Genomic DNA, 23,186 nt, shown 5'->3' with positions numbered 1-23,186 from the left:
ATAAAGGTGTGTCGTACATCAGTATTTTATTTTTTGATGAAACATGTCATAACTACTTGGTTTGGGGCTTCTGTTAATGTTAAACTGCAAAATGAAAGCCAAAATAGCTACATTTTGAGATCTTGTCATTAGTATTTGGATATATCCAAAGGCCTTACCTAAAAAGATATTTTGCTACAAGATTATACAAAGTCTTATAAAAAGATGTTGAAAATGCCCTTTTGGGTGATGTCCAAAACCATATAGTTAAAAGACATTTTTCATCAAAACAAATACTGACAACATCTAAAGACAGCTATACATATTTATTTTTACGCGTACAGTTATAATTTGGAATCATTTGCCACAACAAATAGTTTCATGCAGTACAGTACAGGGTTTCAAGAGTATGATCCCAGAATCTGGTTCTTTCTTATTTTTTTTTTTATCTTGTAAATGACAAATAAAAATTTAGAGTCGACGCCCGGCGAATAATCTTCAATTACGTATGAAGGATCGCTAAAAACTGTTAGAAGAAGAAATAATGTCTCTTATCATACCTCCTCCTTTAATATACTGTACATGATCAAAATAGTGAGCATATAATGTATTAAAGGCACATGCCCTCTCTTGCTGAAGACAACTTCTTTTTCTTTGTAAATATATGATATGATTTTATAACTATAAATTCATATCTTTAAACATTTTGTTCCATTTTACCTTCTTGGTCAAAGTCTGGACCTGTGCAATTTTCAGTATATTCTTCATTCAAAATGTAAAACAAACAATAATATGTAATTGAATTGGAGCAACCTATTGCTTCAGAACGATATTTCCAATGCCCAGATCCAGGACACTGCAAGTCAAAGTCTAACACCTCTGGTACCATCAATACCTGTAATGGAGAAAACAATACTGTTTACAATACCTTAAATGTATAAATAATGGGATTGAAAGTGTATTTTACATTAAAACATATTATCTATTTATAATTAATTGTTGCATTACTAGAAAGATGTTAAATACGGATAAAAAACACTTATAATATCTTATCAAATTTAAATTTGTTTATTATTATGTCTCTTTATTTTGCACGATTTATAGAAAAGGAATGATATGGTTTATAAATTCGTGACCAAACTCCGCACACGCACTTGACAAAGCCAAAAGTAAGGAACAGTACTTTTATTATTGTTCTTAAATTTAAAGCCACAATGAGGCCTCATTCATATCTGCAAGTTCAAGACTTCCCGATCACCGATGTAAGCAATAATTTGCTTAAATAGGACAACAATGAAACAAAATCTACATGTACATTATATGCCAACAAAAATCACCTTAAAAGTCGTAATAAAATGTTCATGGATTTTGTATATATACAAATTCTTCAGAAAAAAAATATTTGCCTGGGTTTAAATAACTTTATAGATAATGCATATTTTAAGGTTTATCTTGTCGTATATCACACCGAGGGATGTCAGGATTGATTAAACGAAAGACCGACCGTAGCGTTGTATCGGCCAATACAGCTATCATCGGTCCATTATTACAAACCTCGGACATATAACAGGGCCAATATGAAAACATCCATTCATTATCGTAATAAATTGTCAGACATCCCAGCGGAAAATACAGAAGCAATTAATAAAGGCAACAGTAGTATACCGCTGTTCAATAGTCATAAATCGATTTAACTGAAACAAATTAAGCCATTAGAAAACCACTTTTTATTTTGTAGACCAAGCTTCAGAAGTATATAATATACTGTTTAAAAAAATCATATTCTTCATCAAAGATCAAATTAATGGCAGTATATGTACATTAGTAAATTGTTTTGTTTCGAAATTTTGTGATGAAACAAAATTTTGACAAATTACCAATGATAGTATCTTCAGGTAGCTTATCATCATCCTCGCCAACCTACAATGCAAAAATAGAAAACAAGCATTTTAAATACTGCACTTCAATATTATACAAAAAATTACCTGGAAATTATTGTGATCTTGATAAAGGAAAATATAAATAATCTCTTGTTAATTATGTCTCTCCGTCAAGTTATAAAGACACAACTGTTACCCTAAAATCGTCTTTTTTTCATATACAATGGTTTCAGACCTGTATTCCGACATCTACAGGCAAGCTTGCATGACTGGTGTCACTTTTGTAGGAGGAACTGCTTACCCTTCTATAGCAAAAGATTTTCGTGAGGTTTGTGTTGCTAAATCTTTAGTTTTTTGTGCAGTTTATTTGACGTTCGTTTGTACATGGATGTTCGTCTTTTTTCCTAAGTCAATGGCTTTGTCTATTTTACATTTGGTTTCTGATTTCCCATTCCCTTGGTATATGTCTTGCAGCAACCGAATAAAAATAAAGAAATTCCAGAGTCGACAGGATTTTATATCTAAAACCCTTGAAGATAAAAGAGTGCAGATAGAACCATATATGAATAGTAAACCGAATACATATTGTATCAAGGGGTCGAAGATTTAACTTAATTACAGTTGGACAAAGAGAGATTTGTACGCACATAGTCCTAATGTTTCGAGAAACAAACGTAAGAATGGATTCCGCTTAAATGTATTGTATGATCAATTTGGAATATATGTGATAATTACACCTCTGGGTTTTGATTGGTTGATAGCCAGTGTATTTTTTACCAATTTACTTTTATCAAATGAATATCGTTCATTTTTAAACAGCGCCGGGGTATATGCAAAAAGGATATGCCTTTTTTACCCTCTCTGTCGTGGTATTTGCCAAAAAATACTCTATCCGACTGGACGCTTGTAATGTCACGATCATCAATGCGTTTTATGTCACGATCATCAATGCGTTTTGTACGTTAACATTCGGTGTAATTAAACAGATATAGCATGTTCTTGAGGGGTATTTGCGAAAAATACCAGTCTTGAGAATGAATTTCCCTCGCCTTACGGCTCGCGAAATTTAACATTCTCTCGACTGGTATTTTTCGCAAATACCCCTCCTTAACATGATATATCTGTTCAGTATACAACCTAACCAGAACAGTTAAAACCGTTTAAGGTTGATTATGCCTGAGCGAGTTAGAACATTGCTTCTACACCAATTACACATGTTTATAGTCTATATTGTATAATATATATTATAGTTTGCATCTGTCCTAAGTCAGGAACCTGTTGTTCAGTGGTTAATTGTCGTTTGTTGATGTGGTTCATAAGTGTTTCTCGTTTCTCGTTTTTTATATAGATTAGACCGTTGGTTTTCCTGTTTGAATGGTTTTACACTAGTCATTTTTGGGGCCCTTTATAGCTTGCTGTTCGGTGTGAGCCAAGGCTCCGTGTTGAATGCCGTACTTTGACCTATAATGGTTTACTTTTACAAATTGTGACTTGGATGGAGAGTTGTCTCATTGGCACTCATACCACATCTTCTTATACCTATCTATCTATAATTTAAGACTTTAATACCTCTACATTTCTTTTAATTTTTGTGTCGTTGGGTTGCCGTTTGATTGACGTATAACTCGCATCTCCATGTAATGTAACTTTAAAATCATATCAGTATGAGATTAAAAAAATAAAAGGGACACTTCAAATAGTTTAAAAAAAAAACACAACAAGCAGATAGATATTAAACTTTAAAAAAATGTCTGGGGACACAAAAATAAAAAAGTAAAAAACCTAGACTTTTACAAACTTTTTAGCAAATTAAACACCTACCTTTCGACTCCACTCCTTTTTTGACAACAGCAACCAATTCCTCTATCCCCCCACAACAATATCAGCAGCACCAATGGTTATCATCAGTCGTGCCGCGACCCCTACATAGGAAAAATTGCAACATATGTTTTCATATGTTTAACATATGTTTTTCATATGTTTGAAAACATATGTAAACATATGTTTAGGCCCGACATGAAAACATATGTTTTCGAACATATGAAAAACATATGGAAAACATATGAAAAACATATGTTTTTAAAATCATATGAAAAACATATGTTTTTCATACATGTAAACATATGGAAAACATATGTTTTTCATATGTTTTTTACAAACATATGTTTTTCATATGTTTTCATACCTGGCCTAAACATATGTTTTCATATGTTTGTCCTAAACATATGTTTTCATATGTTTGGCCCAAACATATGTTTTCATATGATTTTATCTTGGTCCTAAATATGTATTTTTTATATGTTTTTAATTGTTCAAATGCATTTATTTTCTCATAGATTCTAAACATGGTTTGTATATATATGTATTTTTTTTTTGCGGTAGGTTTATTAGAGTTATGTTTTGATGTTTTAATATGTTTTTCTTTGTTATCTTTTTTTTTCTGTCAGGAACTCATTTTGAGTGTAAATACTTCATTGTGATGAGTTGCTACTTAAAAAAGTAAATAACCCAAAATACCAAACTCCACAGAAAATACATGGCAAAATCAAAAGCTCAAAAAAATAAAAAAACAACTGTATACAGGCATTCTTTTATGCAGAAAAATAACAGTGCTCCATAATTTTTATATCAAGTAGAATTCTTTTTTTATTAACTTGTTGTCTCTTCTATTTTCATATTTTTGTCTCTTTGACATACCACATTTCTATTGTCTAGTATATTCTATTTTGGTTTGTTTGTCTCTTTGACATTCACCATTTCTATTGTCTATATTCTATTTTCATATGTTAGTCTCTTTGACATACCCCATTTCTATTGTCTATATTCTATTTTCATATGTTTGTCTCTTTGGCATACCCCATTTCTTTTGTCTGTATTCTATTTTTAATATTTTTGTCTCTTTGTCATACCCAAATTCTATTGTCTATATTCTATTTTCATATGTTTGTCTCTTTGATATACCCTATTTCTAATGTCTATATTCTATTTTCATGTTAGTCTCTTTGACATACCCCAATTTTATTGTCTATATTCTATTTTCATATGTGTGTCTCTTTGACATACTCCATTTCTATTGTCTATATTCTATTTTCATATGTCATTATGTGTGTCTCTTTGACATACTCCATTTCTATTGTCTATATTCTATTTTCATATGTCATTATGTGTGTCTCTTTGACATACTCCATTTCTATTTCCCTATGATGTATGTGATATTTCTATTACTATATCACCATACACAGATATTTAATTGTCTTCACTGCTGGCTATTACTGGTGCATGTGTATGCAGCCGCTTTTTTGGAAATATCCTGTATGATTAAGAAAGACAACTATATTGACTTTGAGTTCAATATTGTATTAATCTAAAATTAATGTTCTTTGGTTCTGTTTCTTTACTTTTCAGTTCCTGCAAGTAAAAATAAAAGAACAGAGTTTCAATGTCCACCTAGTCGTACATTTTTTATCTATCAAGGGCAAATATTAAAAAAAAAAAACATGTTTTTTTGTTCTCAAAAATATTTATAAATAAAAAATGTGCTTGGGAGAAAAAAAGTTCTTTTTCTTGTATACTAAATATTTCAAACCGACCTTCAAGGGCATTACTATAATAGTATACTACATGTATAAGTTTAATAAAAAAAAATGAGAGCATTTACGAGTCCATTTTTCATAAATTTATTATTTCCAAGGGGCATAACTCTTTTGAAAAAAGTTGATCGGCCAAATTTATAAAACTTGACTAGGATTATGCTGATATTAACCTATAGAATAAGTTTTAAAAAATCTGGCAAGAATTGTACCTGCAAGACAAATATAAACACCTTACAATCATTCCATAAACATAAAGTAGTTCACCTATACTTTTAGTATCTAAAAAAAAGACCAAATCAAGAGAAATTTAATACTGACCAATGAACCATGAAAATAAGGTTAAGGTCAGATGAAGTCTGCAAGATAAATGTAAATTTAACATAAACACCTTACAATTTCAATCTACAATCATTCCAGAAACCAAATATAGTTCACCTTTACCTTATAGTATCTGGAAAACAGACTAAGCAAGAAAAAAATATCCAATGAACCATGAAGATGAGGTCAAGTTCAGGTGATTACTGTCAGACCCATTGGTGGCCTTTGGCTGTTTTCTGCTCTTTGGTCGGGTTGTTGTCTCTTTGACACATTCCCCATTTCCATTCTCAATTTTAGATCAGTACACCTTACAAACATTCCATACACCAAATATAATTGACTGAATGCTTATAGTATCCAAAAATTAGACCAAAACATAAAGACTTATTACTGAACCATTAAAATGAGGTCAAGGCCAGATTACAACTACCAGTTGGACATCTACACCTTACAATAATTCCATACACCAAATATAATTGACTGAATGCTTATAGTATCCAAAAATTAGACCAAAATATAAAAACTTATTACTGAACCATTAAAACGAGGTCAAGGCCAGATTACAACTACCAGTTGGACATCTGCACCTTACAATAATTCCATACACCAAATATAGTAGACTTATTGCTTATAATACCTGAGATATTGAATTGACCACGAAAACTTTCTGACAGAGTAGACAGACACTAGGACCTTGCAAGGTACCCACATACTAAGTAAATATAAATATCCTATTACCATGAATACTATAAATAATATTAATAAGAGAGAAATTATGAGAGAAATTAACATTACAAAAAACCTTTATTTTTTCAAGTAATCACTGAACCATGAAAATGAGTTCAAGGACAATGGACAGTTGACTGACAGAAACTTCATAACATACATATGCATCTATATACATTGTACATAGTATGAAGCATCCGTGTCTTCCACCATCCCTATGTCGAGCTTTCTGCAACGGAAGTCGCAAGCTCATCAAAAAAACTAAGCCCATTTATTAGTTGAAATACGGAAAAATGAAAAAGAATATTTTCAATATTTTGCCTTGGATACTGTAGTTTGGTCATTAAGAAGCTTCGAATATTCTGTCTCAATTTCACAAAATCCCATGTCTGTTTGACAAAGTTATCGATGTTAAAAAAAAATTTAACCACAGACTGAACCTAAATTTTAGGACAGCGACGCCGCCTCTGGCAGAATCTAGGATCACTGTCTCGCTTTCGTGAAATAAATTTGCATGTTTGACAAAAAGCAGAACATGTATTTCAGATATTGAAATTCTAAGCAATTATAAATACTTATATACTGTTATGGTCCTGCATATTCTTGTGTGTTCAATATTTTGGCATTACACAGTCATGCTTTCTTAGACTGTTTGAAATGACAAATGTTTTGTTGTTACATTAATTGAATAAATCTGTCGAAGGTGAACTGATAGATATTTTAGTTTGGGAAAACATAAATTTTGCATCTTTTATTATTTTGTTATTTCTTTTTAAGTGCTTGTTGATGAGTCCAGCCCTTTCTGGCTGATTCTGACATTTGGTTCTTATGTTGGGTGCTGTCTGCCATACTGTGTGTAGTTTTATTTTTTTCATTGGTTCACATTTTTTCATCCTTATACAAGTTATAGCCATAATAGGTTACTTTATGGTATGGATTTTGATCATTGTTTATGGCTGTACAGTGACCAGCAAATGTTAACATCTTCGTCCTTTGGTTTTTTTTTTTATAGTTGTCACATTGAGAATCATACATGTACCTCATCTCCTTATACATGTTATATCTATATGCTGGTTCATAAAAAAAACTTAAAGGGAAATTATTAAATTGTTATACATGTATGTTTGAAAACTCATTCCTATAATGCAAAAACAATAATTGATTGAATTTTCTTGCTTATTTTAATGTTCAGTGGCAAATATTTTATGTATATTCAAGACAAGAACAACTTTTAAATATACAATTCATAATATAAGCAAATGCTATAATTACTTGAACTTCTGACATCTCATGCGTGTGTGTGTGTGGAGCAGAAGAAGGAGAGCAGGATAAGGATTTCTTGATGCATACTTGACATCAGAAAGACATAAATAAACAACAGTATACATGCCGTAACATGTACAATTTCACTTGAAAAAGTTTTAGATAGATAACATTAAATTATTTAAATTAACTGCAATTCTACAGATGAACTTACTTTGATACCAGTTCTTTTTGCCGGATATCCGCATCTACATGTACACCAGTGATTCTAATACTGCACTTTCCTTTCATTTGGTAACCATGGTAATAAGCTAAAATTGTAAATCTTAATTTAATCCAGAACTCCAGACAAAAACTAGATCATTTTTGTAGATGAAGTATGAACTGATGCTCAGAGTCACTAATTTATATTTTTACTTTTGATTGAATGGAAAAAATGTGTAAGCAAACAACAAAAAGATCAACAGCATATTAATAATATATGTATAGCCTTCTTATGTAATTCATACCATAGGTCTATATCAGCATGGTCTTTTAGTTTTACGAGTTAGAAAATAAGTGCTGATCAAATATGTTTACAGTAGTTATACCTCTTGGAAATAGATATTGTAAGAAAAATTGCATTGCAAGCAATCCCACACATGTCTTCACTTCTTTTACATTATTTATAATTTATGAAAAAGGTTAAAAGAACATACATATTTTTTGCTTTTTGACAGCAAATTTTATATATCCATCAAATGGCGAGGTACATTGAAGCGCTATTCTTTTATTAAATGCATGAAGTATGGATGGTAACACAAATGACAACATATTATGTTCATGAGTTAATATTGCCTTGTCTGAAAATAGTATATGTAAAGTACTAACATTGAACTATGGTAACGTTGTAACCCTAATGCTGTAGTGAATAACGTTATTGTATAGATTTCATAGCTACAACAACAACGTACATTGCAATCATAAGTATTTATTGAGATTCCACAACATGCCTATAAATTGTGTATTTAAACAATTTTGCCTATGTAACAGGAAATCAAGATTTAATAGACATCAAGAGTTAATGCCTAAATGTTGTTTTTTTTAAACTGTAGACAGCAGAATAGATGATTTTATATTAGAAAAAGTTCATACTATACTAATTTATCCAAGACATTACTGGTATATAATAAACCGTTGGTATACATTAATATTATATGAATAAACTTTAGACATAGAAGTATGTCTTCTCTGTATGAAATCCTGTTAGTTGATTTCAAATGTTGATATTATAATGACAATGCTTAAACATCCAAAGTCACACACCATCCATGACTTGACAAAGTTTCAAAATCAATAGACCATGACTGAGGGGCTGGGCAAAATAAAAACAAGGGATATGAAATGTGCTAGTACTCTGACATATACAAATGCATAACAAATATCAAAGATTTATCATTATTGGTTCACTCAAACTGACCTAATCAGAAACTTTTCACATTTAAGTTAAGTAAAAATATCAAAGTCAATCAACCATGACTGAGGGATTTGGACCATATAATCTCAATGGAAATGGAAATGAGAAGTGGATATCCTACTTCTACTGCAAAAAATATTTTTGACTTATTTAACCATGACTCGGCCATAAGTTATTGTTTGGTTCCTCTTAAACTGACCTAATCTCAATTTTTAACAAATTGTTTATGACTTCACCTCTGTTAAAAACAGCATGCCCAAGACTCACTTTCATGACTGTTGTTAAAAGACAAAAAAAGAACAAGCAATGAAGTGTTAATAGAGCTTCCAACGCTATTTTCTATAAAATTGACCTGTAAAAAAAAATAATTTGTCACTGCTTATAGAAATAGCCCACAACAAGAATCAAAACTTTCAACTCTATCATGTCTATGACCATGATGACCTCAAAACTTGCAACATGTATACAGAGTCTGACAACAACAAAATATTTAAACAAAGTTATCCTCTTCATTACATACCTCTCATCACAAAATTATTCATTGACTACTGCTCCTTTTATGCACATAAATCAATATGACAATCTATGAATCCATTATATAATGTAGAAAGCAATGCCTCAAATGAATTCTGTTCTGTTGCTTAGATTCTACTTCTTGAAGTACATGTACAAAATGTACTTTCATTGAAAATGCTATAAGAAATAATGTATAACATGTTCAAATGTATAATAAAATCATTAATGAAGTTACAATATATCTGCCAAATTGCTTTAAATATTTTTGTATGGCAAAATTGGCTTATTTTGATCTTTTAAAACAAGAACAACAGATCTAGACTTGCCCTGAAAAAAAATTAACTATATCAAAAGTATTAAATTATTTGAATGTTCTAATCCATCTTATGCATGTTATGTTTATTAAATCCATAGTCATGACCGTTGTATGAAGTGATGAATCAAAGTGATTAAATCTGCTTTTGTACAGATCTGATGTCAGATGAGTTGAGCAGTTTCACACCACTATCCCAGGTTAGGGAGCTACCATTTGATTTTATAGGGGGGAGGGGGTAGGATGAAAAATTTTGTCCTGCATTTTTATTTTTCCACTCTATTCAGTCCTGTTTTTTTTTATTTATAGTTTATCCTGACAATTTTTTTACATCAATTGTCATCCTGCCTTTTTTTTTTTGGCAAAGTGTCTCATCCTGTCTTTTTTTCAAATTTCATCCTAGCCCCACCTCCCCCCCACATAAAAAACAAATTATAGCTCCCTTAAGGGGAGGGTTTGGCACCAACAAAGTAGTCTGACTCCACCACATCCTGTATGTGCCTGTCCCAAGTCAGGAGCCTGTAATTCAGCGGTTCAAGTTGTCGTTTGTTCACTTTGTTGCTGTATATCATATTTGTTTATTTGTTCCTTGTTTTGATTATAAATCATTATCAGTCTGTTAGTTTCCTCATTTGCATGGTTTTACATTTGTCATGTCCATTAAATGTCTTTTATAGCTGACTTTGTGGTATGGGCTTTGTTCATTGTTGAAGTCATCTTGTATCATAACTTATACTTGTTAACTTCTATGTCATTTGATCTCTGGTGGAGAATTGGACCCTTCTCATTGGCAATCTTACCACATCTTCTTATTTTTATATTCACATTTAAGTAGATGTACATGTAAAGTAGACCATTCATCATGTTCATGCACTCGACTAGGGTCCACATCTTATAATATAATGTACAAGGTGATAAGACCTGCCGCTGTAATAGCCTGCATGGGTCATATTTTTCAGCTTAAAAATATGTGAATAGGTGTGGAAAACTATCAGAAGTATAGTACATGTATGATAAGGCTGAGAATTACTAGATGTTTATTGTTATAGTACTCAGTAATAGTAGTCTCAGACTCAGGATAATTAAGGCTTATTGTACTTGTCATATGCAAAGCCCTGTAATTTTCTTAGTTGCAAGTCTCGTTTTGCCTTAAGTTACATGTAACATAAAATAAGGAATTTGAGCCTCAGATTTGAGCTTTAATCAAATTTGATGATTTCCTCGGTAATGCAGGAATGTGATTCTTGTGCGCTCCTGTATGTCCTGGAATCATGTGCACTCATAATTAAAATTGGGAAAAGGTTATTTGTACAATATTACCTACGCGATGTATGAAAAGGTATATACATTTTTTAAAGCTAAATTATATGAAAAGGGGGGAGTAATTGCTCCCCAGGGGCACCCCTATCTATTAAGTGTAAAATAGCTATTAATTCATAATTGCTAGAGAGATAATAAAGTCGTCTACACAGTTTCATGGTTTATATGATGCCCCCCCCCCCCCTTTTTCCAAGTTTGTCTTATTGTCTAAAGGGTTTACAAATTATATGGTTATATGGGATGTATTTGTGTCTAAATCTTGTAATATCATCATTATGACATATAAATAGATAATGAAACGGATTACCCAATGCAATTATATTTATATTACAATATCGTTCTCAGGTTCACAATATCTACAGTCAAATAGTTTTTCGTGAAAAATAAACTTAGTGAAAGCACACACATCTTCCTGCTTTAATGCAATAATTAAACAAAATGTGCATAATAATATTTACCTTTCGTTGCGCTTTTAGGGTACGTAAAATTATCCATCAAAACAAAAACACTTTGCATGTTTGACTTTCGTTGCGTTGACTTTCGTTTCATAAATTTTCTATGTTTCGTTCCCCGGTTTCTTCCAGTTAATCGACAAGTTACCCATTTCAATTTATATGTTTATAATAAATTTTTGATTCGCCAGTTTGAAAAACCAAAGTTCCTTGTTTCATCTATCTCTGTCCATTCTTAAAAACTTTTAAAAAGACAGCAGCAGAGATGATCGCGTGAGCGTCCATGGATTTTGCGTCATAGTATAAAAAACGGTAACGGTGAAAAGATTTCCGGGTTTTCGTTTTCGACGTACCATGCAAGCTTTCGTACATTTACGTATATTTGAGGGTCTGGAATCAAGATGGGGGTTTAAGAATAGAAAATAATGACATAAAGTGCAAAATAAAGAACAGATAGCATAAAAAAGCAGAAATATAGAATAAAGAATCATAGAGAATAATGGGATTATTAATAAAAAAAAAGAATTGAGAATAAAGAACAATCTAAATAAAGAATATTTATTCATATTATTATTTAATATTTATAACTCATTCACTTATTTTACATTCTGTTCAATTCAAAATTAGATAGCTCTGCTGTGGGGGTGACACTGACAGGGCTGACCTGCTTTCATCATCATGATCCTGTGGGATTTCGTGGGAAGAGTAGAAAGTGAACTTTCCTGTTTGAGAAATACGCTATATAGATAATAAATGAAAAAATGTATGTGATAATTAAATGACAAATTTTGACATTTTCTCAAAACATTTTTTTTAATGTCCTTTAAAACATATGAAAACATATGAAAATCATATGTTTTTCATATGTTTACAAACATATGTAAACATATTTTATAAAACATATGAAAACATATGTTTGTGTTGCGAAGTCAATTAAGTTAACTAATACTTGTCAATTAGAATTTATTGCTTAAATTACAAGTATTCAAAGAGCGATTAAAAGTTCAAATAAATGTTTTTCACTGAGACACTGGCCGAGATCTGACGAATTCTGGTGTGATCGAATTGTGTCTTGAAGTCCAAAATGAGAGATCTTATATAGTCTAGTGGTCCATACAAACGGTCCATAGCTGTAGGCCGGTTACGTAGTAGTCTGGTTGTGGAGTAATACTAGTCTGTGGTTAATTGTCAAACTATGCAATTAACCCCTGACGGATACATGTTATTTCACAGTAGACATGGTCATTTAGTGGCTGCAGGGTATATGTCAATAATATTCGTACAGATTGTTATTAAGTGTCTAAAGGTTACATGTAATCGTCTCGGTTTTGCTGTATGTAGTTACTTCCTGATGATTATCGTATGGAACACAATTGTGTTACATAATGCCTTCCCTCCAAAATAGAACGAAAGTTCAATAAAATACGGTATTTTTCTTCCTGTAGGTTATTCTAATAGTTTATTGTAAGGTTTCCGGTAACCATCACCACATATCTAAAGTTTATAAAGTTCTACGAGTCCAATATCATGATATAATAAGTTCATCACATTCATCAAGTCTAATAGCTGGATATATTTACACATAGTTCATTCGAATCATAAGTTCAATATTTCGGTATACATAGTTCATGTTTTATTTCCATCACCATCATAGTAAGTTGTTCCTCAATACTGGGTAGGAACGCAAATGTTTATACAATTCTATTTACACAGTTCATAGGGTCACTTTTAAAATTATTTACACGGTTCGTCTTCTGCTAGTGGATTCGGTCGTCTACGTTGTATGGTTTACAATCCAGTCCTTTAACGAAGTAGTCGACGTATCTAGCTCTGGGTACATCTTTCTCAAGAGACTGGTAGCATCGGTCTTCGGTCTTGCATCGTCTTTGAGTAATGGTGCAGAGGGAATCTTCTCTCTGGAATCAGGTACTTCTGTCCCAACCATTTGCGTTGTCACCATTTGGTACCCATCGTTCGTGGCATTAGAACCCGAACTCACACCTTTCTTTTTGGCTAACCAAGATTTGTTTCTAAAAAACTTACAGTACAAAAATATAGCTATTCCAATGAAAATCGCACCCAAACCCAGGGATAAACCTACTCCCCAATTTGGAAATTCAAAATCGTTTTCAATTCCCCTTAAATTTCTAAGTTTTTCAATCAAAGCGTTCATAGGAATTTGTTTAATCGCCTTTAGTTCTCTTGGTAGTTCAAGCTTTGTAAAATTTGGCAAAGCAGCATGAAAGGGTTCCCATAAACTTGTATTCAGTACTTGAAAGGTATTTAAGAATCTTTCGAACGTTTTTTCTGTTAAAAATGTACTTTCCATTTGATAAGTAGGTAATAAGGTCAAATGATCACTCGTAGCGGTACAAGTTCGCTTTAAATTAATTATAGTGGTAGGAGGATTAATTATCTGATCCGTCAACATGTTTGTATTGTCATCACATCTAATAGTGATTCTAAATTCATTAATGGTTGTAACTGCCCACATACTATCGGTCAAATAAGTTGCCATAGGCAAAATTGTGTTTGGTCGTACTTTCACTGTACATCTTGTTTTCCAATTTTCTTTATTGGCAAATAAGGCTATGATACATAATTTACTTAAATTAACTGGATAAACTGGACTTTTAATTTCACAAAAATTAACTAAAGGATTGGAACACTTGTCAATTTCATTGGTATTTAGCAGCATATATTTAGTTTTTTCTTGGTTTGCAGCAATAACTTCTGCTTCTAATTCATACTGAGCAACCATATTGCTCGAGTCAGATTGTTTATCAGTTATCGTAGTAGGAACAGGCAAGTTGTGAATCTTATAAATTTCATAAGTGTCTCTTATATCTAGTAATGGTAACGTAATGATAATGATTATTTTGTTTTCGTCCAAAACTGTACTACAGGTCAAAAATTTATAAAAATTCCAAATATCTTTAACTTCGTCACCAGGTATCTTTAATGTCGCCGGTAGTCGTCGTTTTATGTCAGTCAATAATACTCGTAAATTACCGGGTGATATAAGACTGGGTGACATGTGTCCTAAGGACAACATGTTTAGTTGTAATTGCAAATGGTTTAAATAATCCCCGGCTATATTCATAAGGTCCTTTATTTCACCTATTATCATGTCCATATGCAAATAAGCTTGTAAATAACTTCCCATAACTTCAATTTGTTTTTCTAAATCCGTAGCAAAAGTTTGAAGTCTATTTCCAAGATCTTGAACACTTTCAATCAACTCATTAACCTTGTGTCTATTTTCAGAAACATGTGTTTGTGTAGTGTTTAAGATAGTTAACCCATCTTGAACAATATGACGAATTGCATCTTGATTTTGTGCCAAAGTTTTGATATTTCTTCGAATTTTTGACAGGTCGCTGTCTGATACAGTACCAAATAAAAAACTTAATGCTTTGCCTATAATAGGAAATAAGCTACGTTTAGTTTTAAACTTTGCCGTTTCGTCGTAATATAAAGATTGGTAATCATTGAATTGTGATTGTAAATAATCTTTAGTCCGATTTAATCCTTCAACCTCCCTTTGTAGACTTAAGATAGTAGCCAAAATGTGTTTTTTTTTCTGGGGTGTAAAACATAGAAATTGTGTGAACTTTTTGTGTAGCGAGAAAAGCCTTGCCCAAGTCTTGTTCTATTTTATTAAGAAATAATTCAAAAGGATCCAAGTCTACGACAAAAGTAATGAGCCAATTTGACCTTGTGGTTGATATTTCCTTAATTTTTTGAAACATGACATTTTCCTTGACAATGAATTGGCTGGTTAAGCCAAAAAGAACAAGTGAGAACCACCACCACTTCATCACTGGTTCTCCCTAAAAATAATGATACATATATAAATTATCATAATATATTTTATTTATCTGGCCTTTATCAATTTTGGAATTCATATGATAGTCCTGAATAAAATGTTTGGTTGTTTTCCTTCACAGTCTCAAATTTAATTATCAGATCGAAAATGCGTATCCGGTGCATTTTCCTTGCCTTGTTTAGAATCACTTCTTGGTGGTAAACCCCAAAGCGATTGGATCGTTTTAACCATCCAATGGCTTTGAAGTTCTCCACCGTCCACTTCCTAAGATGCTCCTGATAGGATAAGTTACGTATTTCGGCAAATTGTTTCCGGCGTCCAATTATTTCTGCGAATTTTGTGGGTAAACCACAATAATTGTCAATTATAATTGGATCCGACAGGTTAATAAGCTTCTGTATAGCGTGGAATTCCTTAAATAGAGGTTCCCTTCTCTTTCTATCTAGTATTTCCCGGAAATAATTGATCTTAAATTGTACATATATGTCCCACCATAAATTATCAGGTAATAGTTTCCACAAATAGAGGGATTCTAGCTGGGCAAAGCTTTCTTCATTGTCTGCCATTCTGTAAAATGAGAATAAATACTAGTTTTATTACATAGTTTATAAGTTTTAGAAATTTTTAAATGATTTGCATCCTTCTTACGACATATAAAGCCAATTGATACCTACATAATACCTATTAAAGCCCTTACTAAATTTTGTACATGTTCCTTGGTTACCAATTTTGTTTCGTTAGCCCCATTATCAGTTGGTTTCCGATTATTTTTTATTTTAACCCGGTTTACAGACATGTTATCTTCCATATCGGAAATTTCAGATTCAACAGGCGAAGAGTGACTGCTGGACATTTTATCATCAATGTCAGAAACTTCAGAATTAGTAGACGAATTTTCTACTTCTTCTTTTATGATTTGATCATCACTTTCTATTTCACTATTATTGACATTATTTTGTTCTGAGAAAATTTTCTTCCCCCTTAATTTTTTAGATAACTCCATTAATGGTATATCATCTTCTTCATCAGAATTTTCCCTTTCTTTTTTATATCTTTTTGCAATTTGATTTAACGGAGTGTCTGAATCTATGCTTTCATCATCAGAGGAGTCTTCTGATTGTGACTCAATGGGAACTACATATGCAGCTTTACGTAATGTCCTACCTTGATTGTTGTTAGGAATTTCCCAATCTAACTTAGCCAAACGAATTTGTTCAGCATGAGCCTTTGTGGTTGTCCCATCTAACTGATTTTTTAAAATAAAACTAACAGGTGAAGTTTGTTCTATAATCCTATAGTACGGAGTCCATTTTTTTGAAAGTTTGCTTGCCCTTCTATGGTTTTTATAAAAAACTGGGTTTCCTACCTCAAACCTTATATCTTTGCTATGTTTGTTTGCGTACTTAGCTTGTTTTTGCTTAGATTTTTTCATGGTTTTATGAACCAACATAAATGATTTATGTTGTTGTTGCAAGGCAATTTTATGATATTCTTCCCCATTGTATTTTCTCCTAGGCTGTAAAATGTTATCTAAAGGTAAAACTGGATCCCTGTTATATAATGCGTAAAAAGGTGAAAGTTGGGTGGACTCATTGATATTGAATCTAATTGCTGCTAAAGCTTGGTTCAAGTATAAATCCCAAGTTGTGGAATGATCTTCTGTTAATTTTGACAAAACATCATGTAATGTTCTATGAAATCTTTCTATTTTAGCATTACCCTGAGGGTGATAGAATGAAGTTTTGATATGCTTTATATTAAGTTCCTTACAAACTTCCTCCATAGCCTTAGAACAGTTTTCCCCTCCGTTATCACTTGTTAGAATTTGAATCCCAGAATGCCTTGAAGTAATTTCTTCAATCAAAAGATGTGCAACATTGTCAGTGCTTTTTGTTGCGACACTAAAAGCTTCTGGCCACCCTGAGTATAAATCGATAAATCCTATAATGTACCTGTTACCTGACATGGTAGTTGGATACGGTCCACTCAAATCTACCCCTACATGACAAAAAGGATAAGGCGGAATTTTTGTTTCCTGAATTGGCGCTCTAACCTTTTGTAAATTGCGTGATTGACAAGGTACACAAGTAGTGACATAATTATACAATTCCTTAAACATGTTTGGCCAAAAATATTTTTGACGAATGGAATCAAATGTTTTGTCAATGCCCATGTGACCATTCTTATCATGATATTGTTCTACAACTGCTTGTTTTATATGAGATGGTATGTACAACCTTATAATAGGATCATTATCTACATTTGAAATGTAATAAAGTATGTCATCTATTATGATGTACTTGTTTTGCACTGCCTCGGGTACCTTATCGCTTACAAGTTGTTCCTTTAACTCACGTAATGTATTGTCTTTCATTTGTTCGATTGACATATCAAATTCTTCAAACTGAAAATTTTCTTTTTCTGGAATATCTTCAACTAATTTATCATTATTTGCATAATCAGAAAAATGAAATCTATTTGAATTAATCACATTAATTTCGTAAGTATTGTCACTAATATCCGGATACGGATCTGGATTTTCGTTTCGTTTTTCATCTGAAGGTAATCTAGACATAAAATCTGCACACACGTTTTGGGGCCCTGGAATATACTGAATAGTACAGTTATAACCCGTTATGTTCAATGCCCACAGTTGAATTTTCTTATTTTGCATTGGTGATTCCAGAATGTATTTCAAAGGTTTGTGATCTGTTTTTATCACAAATTCAGCATTATACAAATAATGATTCAATTTTTGTAAGGCATAATGAATCGCAAAGGCTTCTTTTTCAATGGTTGACCAACGTGTTTGCGTATCACTCAATTTATGAGATAGGAAGTAAATTGGTCTTTCAACTTCATTTTCACCCTCTATTGGGCTGGCTTGTAATTGCGTTAAACAAGCACCTACACAATTATCACTAGCGTCCGTGTAAAGCACATATGGTTTATTCAAATCTGGATATGCCAATAAGGGAACTTTCACTAATTCACCCCTTAATTTTTCAAAAGCAACTTGACAAGTGTTGGTCCAATCAAAAACCTTGTTTTTCCTAGTTAAGGCAACTATAGGCTCCGCAATTTTTGAAAATGAAGGTACAAATCTGCGATAATAACTCAAACAACCTATTAATCCTCTAACTTCCCTGACATTCGAGGGAGCTTTCATGCCTTGAATGGCCTTAACCTTTTCAGGATCTGGTTTTAGTCCATCTTTACTTATTATAAAGCCTAAGTAATTAGTTTCATCTTGCAAAAAATTACATTTTTTCAATTTTAATTTTAGTTTGTGTTGTCTTAATCTATCAAAAACTTGTTGTATGTGGCCTAAATGTTCTTCCACTGTTTCGGAAAATATCAAAATGTCATCTATGTAAGCAGTTGAAAAATGTTCTAACCCTTGTAGTACCTCTGTAACTAATTCACTAAATAAACTGGGCCCTGAGGCGAGACCAAATGGCAATACATTGAACTCAAATAATCCCTTGTGACATACAAAAGCAGTCTTTTCCTTATCCGACTCTTTGACCTTTACCTGATAATATCCTGACTTTAAATCAAGCGATGTCATTACTTTGGCTTTACCTACTGAAGCAAGCAAGTCATCAATCAGGGGCAACGGAAAGGAATAAATTTTACTGGCTGCGTTCAGGCTGCGATAGTCCACGCACATCCTTGATGTTTTATCCTTTTTAGAAACGATAATAATAGGCGCAGCCCAAGCCGACCTAGATTTCCTAATAATATTAGCCTCTAATAATTCCTCAATAGCCTTATCTATTATTTTTCTCTGATTGAGAGGGGCCCTATAGGGTTTTAATCTGATAGGTGGATGATCCCCGGTATCAATAGTCATTTGCACTGTATCAGTGCACCCCAAATCTTTGTCTGAAGTTGCAAAAATATCTTCATTATCCCTTAACATTCTAAGTATATCCTTTTTAAATTCTTGTGGTACACTTATTTCAGACTCATCTAACTTTTTGAGTTCCGAAGTTCCTTGTGATTGATTAACATTGACTAAATTTATTTCTTCTAAATGAGAAGCCTTACCTACTACACAACCTCTTCTTAACCTAATTGATTTGTTTGTGTTATTTACAATCATCAAAGGAAACTTCCTATTTTTATTAAAATTAACCACCGTATTACTTATCATTAAGCCTGGTTCTGTACTAACATACCCTGAAGCTACAGGTGAGATTTCTAACAATTTAGTACTTCCAAAACTTGGATTGTTCTTAAGGCCTACGGGACAAACATTAATTGTTTGTGGTTTTAATACGGCATTTACGGTTAATCTTACAATTGAAGCCACATTAATATCTTCTTCTAATGGAACATAATTTTTTTGAATTCTTAAACATCCTAAATCAAAATATAACCTAACTCCATTTTGTACTAACCAATCTTTTCCTAAAATAACATTTCTGTTCATGTCTCTAACAACATAAAATAATTGAGTAACTTTTGTACTACCTATTTTAAATGTAAGGTTTGCACAACCTTCTACATGTAAAGACCCCCCATTTACGGACTGTAAGTTAGCCGTTTTCTTTAGTAATTTTGGTTTATCCCTCAAAGTTTCAAAAATTCTTTTGTGTATCAAAGAAACACTAGCGCCTGAATCTACGAGAGCTCTATATCTTTGATTTTGAATTTTAATTAAAGTTGAATTTGGAGCTCCTGCAACATTTATAGAATAAGTAGGTAATTTCTTTTCAATTTTACTCTTATCACCGGCTTCAACGTGACAAGAGCGCTTTAGTTTTCCTGATATACACCCCAGTTTTCTACCATGTTAACAGTCCTAGGTTTTCTATTTGGGCAATTTGGCCTAATATGTCCCCGTTGATTACACTGATAACAAATTATCTCATTATTTCTTCCCGAATTCCCTTGATATTGTTGCGTTTCAACTGCATTTACTTGTCTATATGTTCCCCTAGAACGACAATCTCGTGCTATATGTCCTACCTTACCACAAGAATAACAATTAATTTCCCTGTTTCTACCCGAATTTCCGTGATATGTTTGCATTTCTACGGCATTAATTTGTCTCAATTTTCCCCCAGAACGACAATCACGTGATACATGACCTACTTTACCACAAGAATAACAACGTTTTGCATCACGATAATGATCAATTTCCATTGGTTCATGAGAGTTCAAAGGTTCAGTCCGTCGTGGTCTAGTTAATGTCATTGGTCTTATTGTTTTATACCTTGGTTCGTCTACCCTTTCCGTTCTTAAAGTAAATCTTTTTCTCAAATTTTGTTCAGTCATTGCACTTTTAACTGCCAAAGAAAAAGTAGCTGGGTTTTCTCTCATTAATTTCATTTTTAAATAAGAATGAGCCAAACCATCTATAAAAATGCCTACGAGTTCCCTTTCTATAGCTTCATTATTTCCATCTAAATCTGAATATGCCTCATTTGCCAAATTCAATAAATTTTCTGCATAAATTTGAACAGACTCGTCCCCTTTTTGTTTTAATTGTCTCAAAAGAGTTGACGCATGTTGAGGGTCCGTAATTTCTCCAAACCTTGAAGTTAATTCTTTTTTTAATTGTTCCCAAGTGGTATCCCGATGGTCTCTTAAATACCTTTGTATGTAATCTGAACAAGCCCCTTTACATGTTTGAAAAGCTATTTCCTTAATTCGATCCCTATCATTAAAAAGTAAAGCATATTTTTCAATTGACTTAATCCAGGCTTTAAAATCTTTCGTATTACCTTCAAAAGGCGTTATTCCTTGAACTACGTTTTGAGAACAAATGGCTGATTTTAACCCTTTTAGTTCGGCGGCTACATCGCCTTGAATAGTAACTACTTCCCTTAACCCATGAAGTTCGTTCGCGACACCATTGAAAGCTAATTCTACTTTTTGTGCTGACATAGAAGTATCTTGGTTATCCATTAAAAAAGAATGAAAGCTATGGTAATTGCAACTTACGTGGTTCCTTTCTATCGTATAGTGGTTAGAAGTCCTGGTTGATCCTTGGTCTGAACGGCACCAATTTGACTTATGTTGCGAAGTCAATTAAGTTAACTAATACTTGTCAATTAGAATTTATTGCTTAAATTACAAGTATTCAAAGAGCGATTAAAAGTTCAAATAAATGTTTTTCACTGAGACACTGGCCGAGATCTGACGAATTCTGGTGTGATCGAATTGTGTCTTGAAGTCCAAAATGAGAGATCTTATATAGTCTAGTGGTCCATACAAACGGTCCATAGCTGTAGGCCGGTTACGTAGTAGTCTGGTTGTGGAGTAATACTAGTCTGTGGTTAATTGTCAAACTATGCAATTAACCCCTGACGGATACATGTTATTTCACAGTAGACATGGTCATTTAGTGGCTGCAGGGTATATGTCAATAATATTCGTACAGATTGTTATTAAGTGTCTAAAGGTTACATGTAATCGTCTCGGTTTTGCTGTATGTAGTTACTTCCTGATGATTATCGTATGGAACACAATTGTGTTACATTTGCTTCCATATGTTTTCATATGTTTCAAAACATATGTAAACATATGTTTGTAAACATATGTTTTTCATATGTTTGGGACAAACATATGAAAAACATATGAAAATCATATGTTTTTCATATGTTTTGAAAACATATGAAAAACATATGTTGCAATTTTTCCTGTGTACCACTTCAACCAGTTTTGCATTTATAAAACCCTTAAAGTATAAACTAGAGGCTCATTGAGCGTGAAACATTGACCTGGCAAATATAGGAAAGATATTTATTTTCACCTTTCCGCGATAATTTTTTTCTTAAAATAAATTATCTTATATTGTATTTGCCTTTGTCAGATCTTGTGGTATATTTTGGCACGTGTTAACTATGACAACCAGTCGTTTGTTTACTATTGAAATCGAAAATTAAGCAAAAAGTGTAAATTATAGCAATGCATTAGTAGAAAACAAAACAAAACTCATGCAATACTATATACACGTAAAATCTACATTTTTACTATTTTGGATGTATAGACACGCAGCCACGTTTATATTGTATATAATGTTCATCAGGAAGTAATTTTATATCAGTGTTATAAATCACACCATATACCATTTGCAGTTGTCCTTTAATTATATATTATAATATTATAATATTGTAGGTGTTCATATTATTAAGTTTTATATATCTACCTTTGCATTTCCGTCCCAATTGTGTCCTCATATATATATGTTTTTGATTACGTATATTTCAACTTATGTAGGCCAAAAATATTCATAAGTGCATATATCCGTTTGTTGTTGTCTTATTAAACATATTGGTATGAGTATAAGTGAAAGAATTTTAAAATGTGTGTCATTGTTCTTGATTATTTGCATTCTGATAATATAATTCAATATAACATGAATCAAAAGGAGATGAGTAGTATACGTCAAAGTACATAACTTCATTGTATTTTTATCCTTTAAGTTATGGCCCCAAGATTCGACCATAAATATGCTTTTCTTTTGTGGATTGCATATACTACACTGTACATTGTATAAGGAATGAAATTTATACATGTTATATATA

At 32.2% G+C, this 23,186-nt stretch overlaps 2 protein-coding genes and 1 long non-coding RNA gene across 4 annotated transcripts in view; all 3 read right to left on the bottom strand.

Moving 5' to 3' along the window:
* LOC127706463 (uncharacterized) overlaps positions 1–3,785 on the bottom strand; it is a 94,269-nt gene extending 90,484 nt beyond the window's left edge. For both annotated transcript variants that reach the window (XM_052211089.1, XM_052211090.1), the window contains exons 1-3: positions 3,681–3,785; positions 1,857–1,899; positions 700–874 (exon numbers count right to left, since the gene is read on the bottom strand). In XM_052211089.1, the coding sequence (XP_052067049.1) occupies positions 700–874; positions 1,857–1,889 (208 nt within the window). In that variant the 5' untranslated portion in view covers positions 1,890–1,899; positions 3,681–3,785. The remainder of the gene's footprint in view (positions 1–699; positions 875–1,856; positions 1,900–3,680) is intronic.
* Positions 3,786–4,437: 652 nt separating this feature from the next.
* Positions 4,438–12,280, bottom strand: LOC127706465 (uncharacterized). The gene is made up of 4 exons (XR_007984474.1): positions 11,823–12,280; positions 9,736–9,908; positions 7,974–8,070; positions 4,438–5,267 (listed from the first exon to the last, which is right to left on the bottom strand). It is a non-coding gene; the product is annotated as an uncharacterized LOC127706465 (long non-coding RNA).
* A 3,255-nt stretch (positions 12,281–15,535) lies between these two features.
* LOC127706464 (uncharacterized) lies at positions 15,536–21,556 on the bottom strand. The gene is made up of 2 exons (XM_052211092.1): positions 20,628–21,556; positions 15,536–15,649 (listed from the first exon to the last, which is right to left on the bottom strand). The coding sequence occupies exons 1-2, from the start codon at positions 21,541–21,543 to the stop codon at positions 15,552–15,554; spliced, it is 1,014 nt and encodes a 337-aa protein (XP_052067052.1). The 5' UTR covers positions 21,544–21,556; the 3' UTR covers positions 15,536–15,551.
* Between the last annotated feature and the right edge of the window lie 1,630 nt (positions 21,557–23,186).

Source organism: Mytilus californianus, unplaced genomic scaffold, assembly GCF_021869535.1.
Source record: "Mytilus californianus isolate M0D057914Y unplaced genomic scaffold, xbMytCali1.0.p SCAF_6, whole genome shotgun sequence".
NCBI lineage: Eukaryota > Metazoa > Mollusca > Bivalvia > Mytilida > Mytilidae > Mytilus > Mytilus californianus.
The sequence above is the reverse complement of the archived record's forward strand: the minus strand, read 5'-3'. Positions and strand labels throughout refer to the sequence as shown.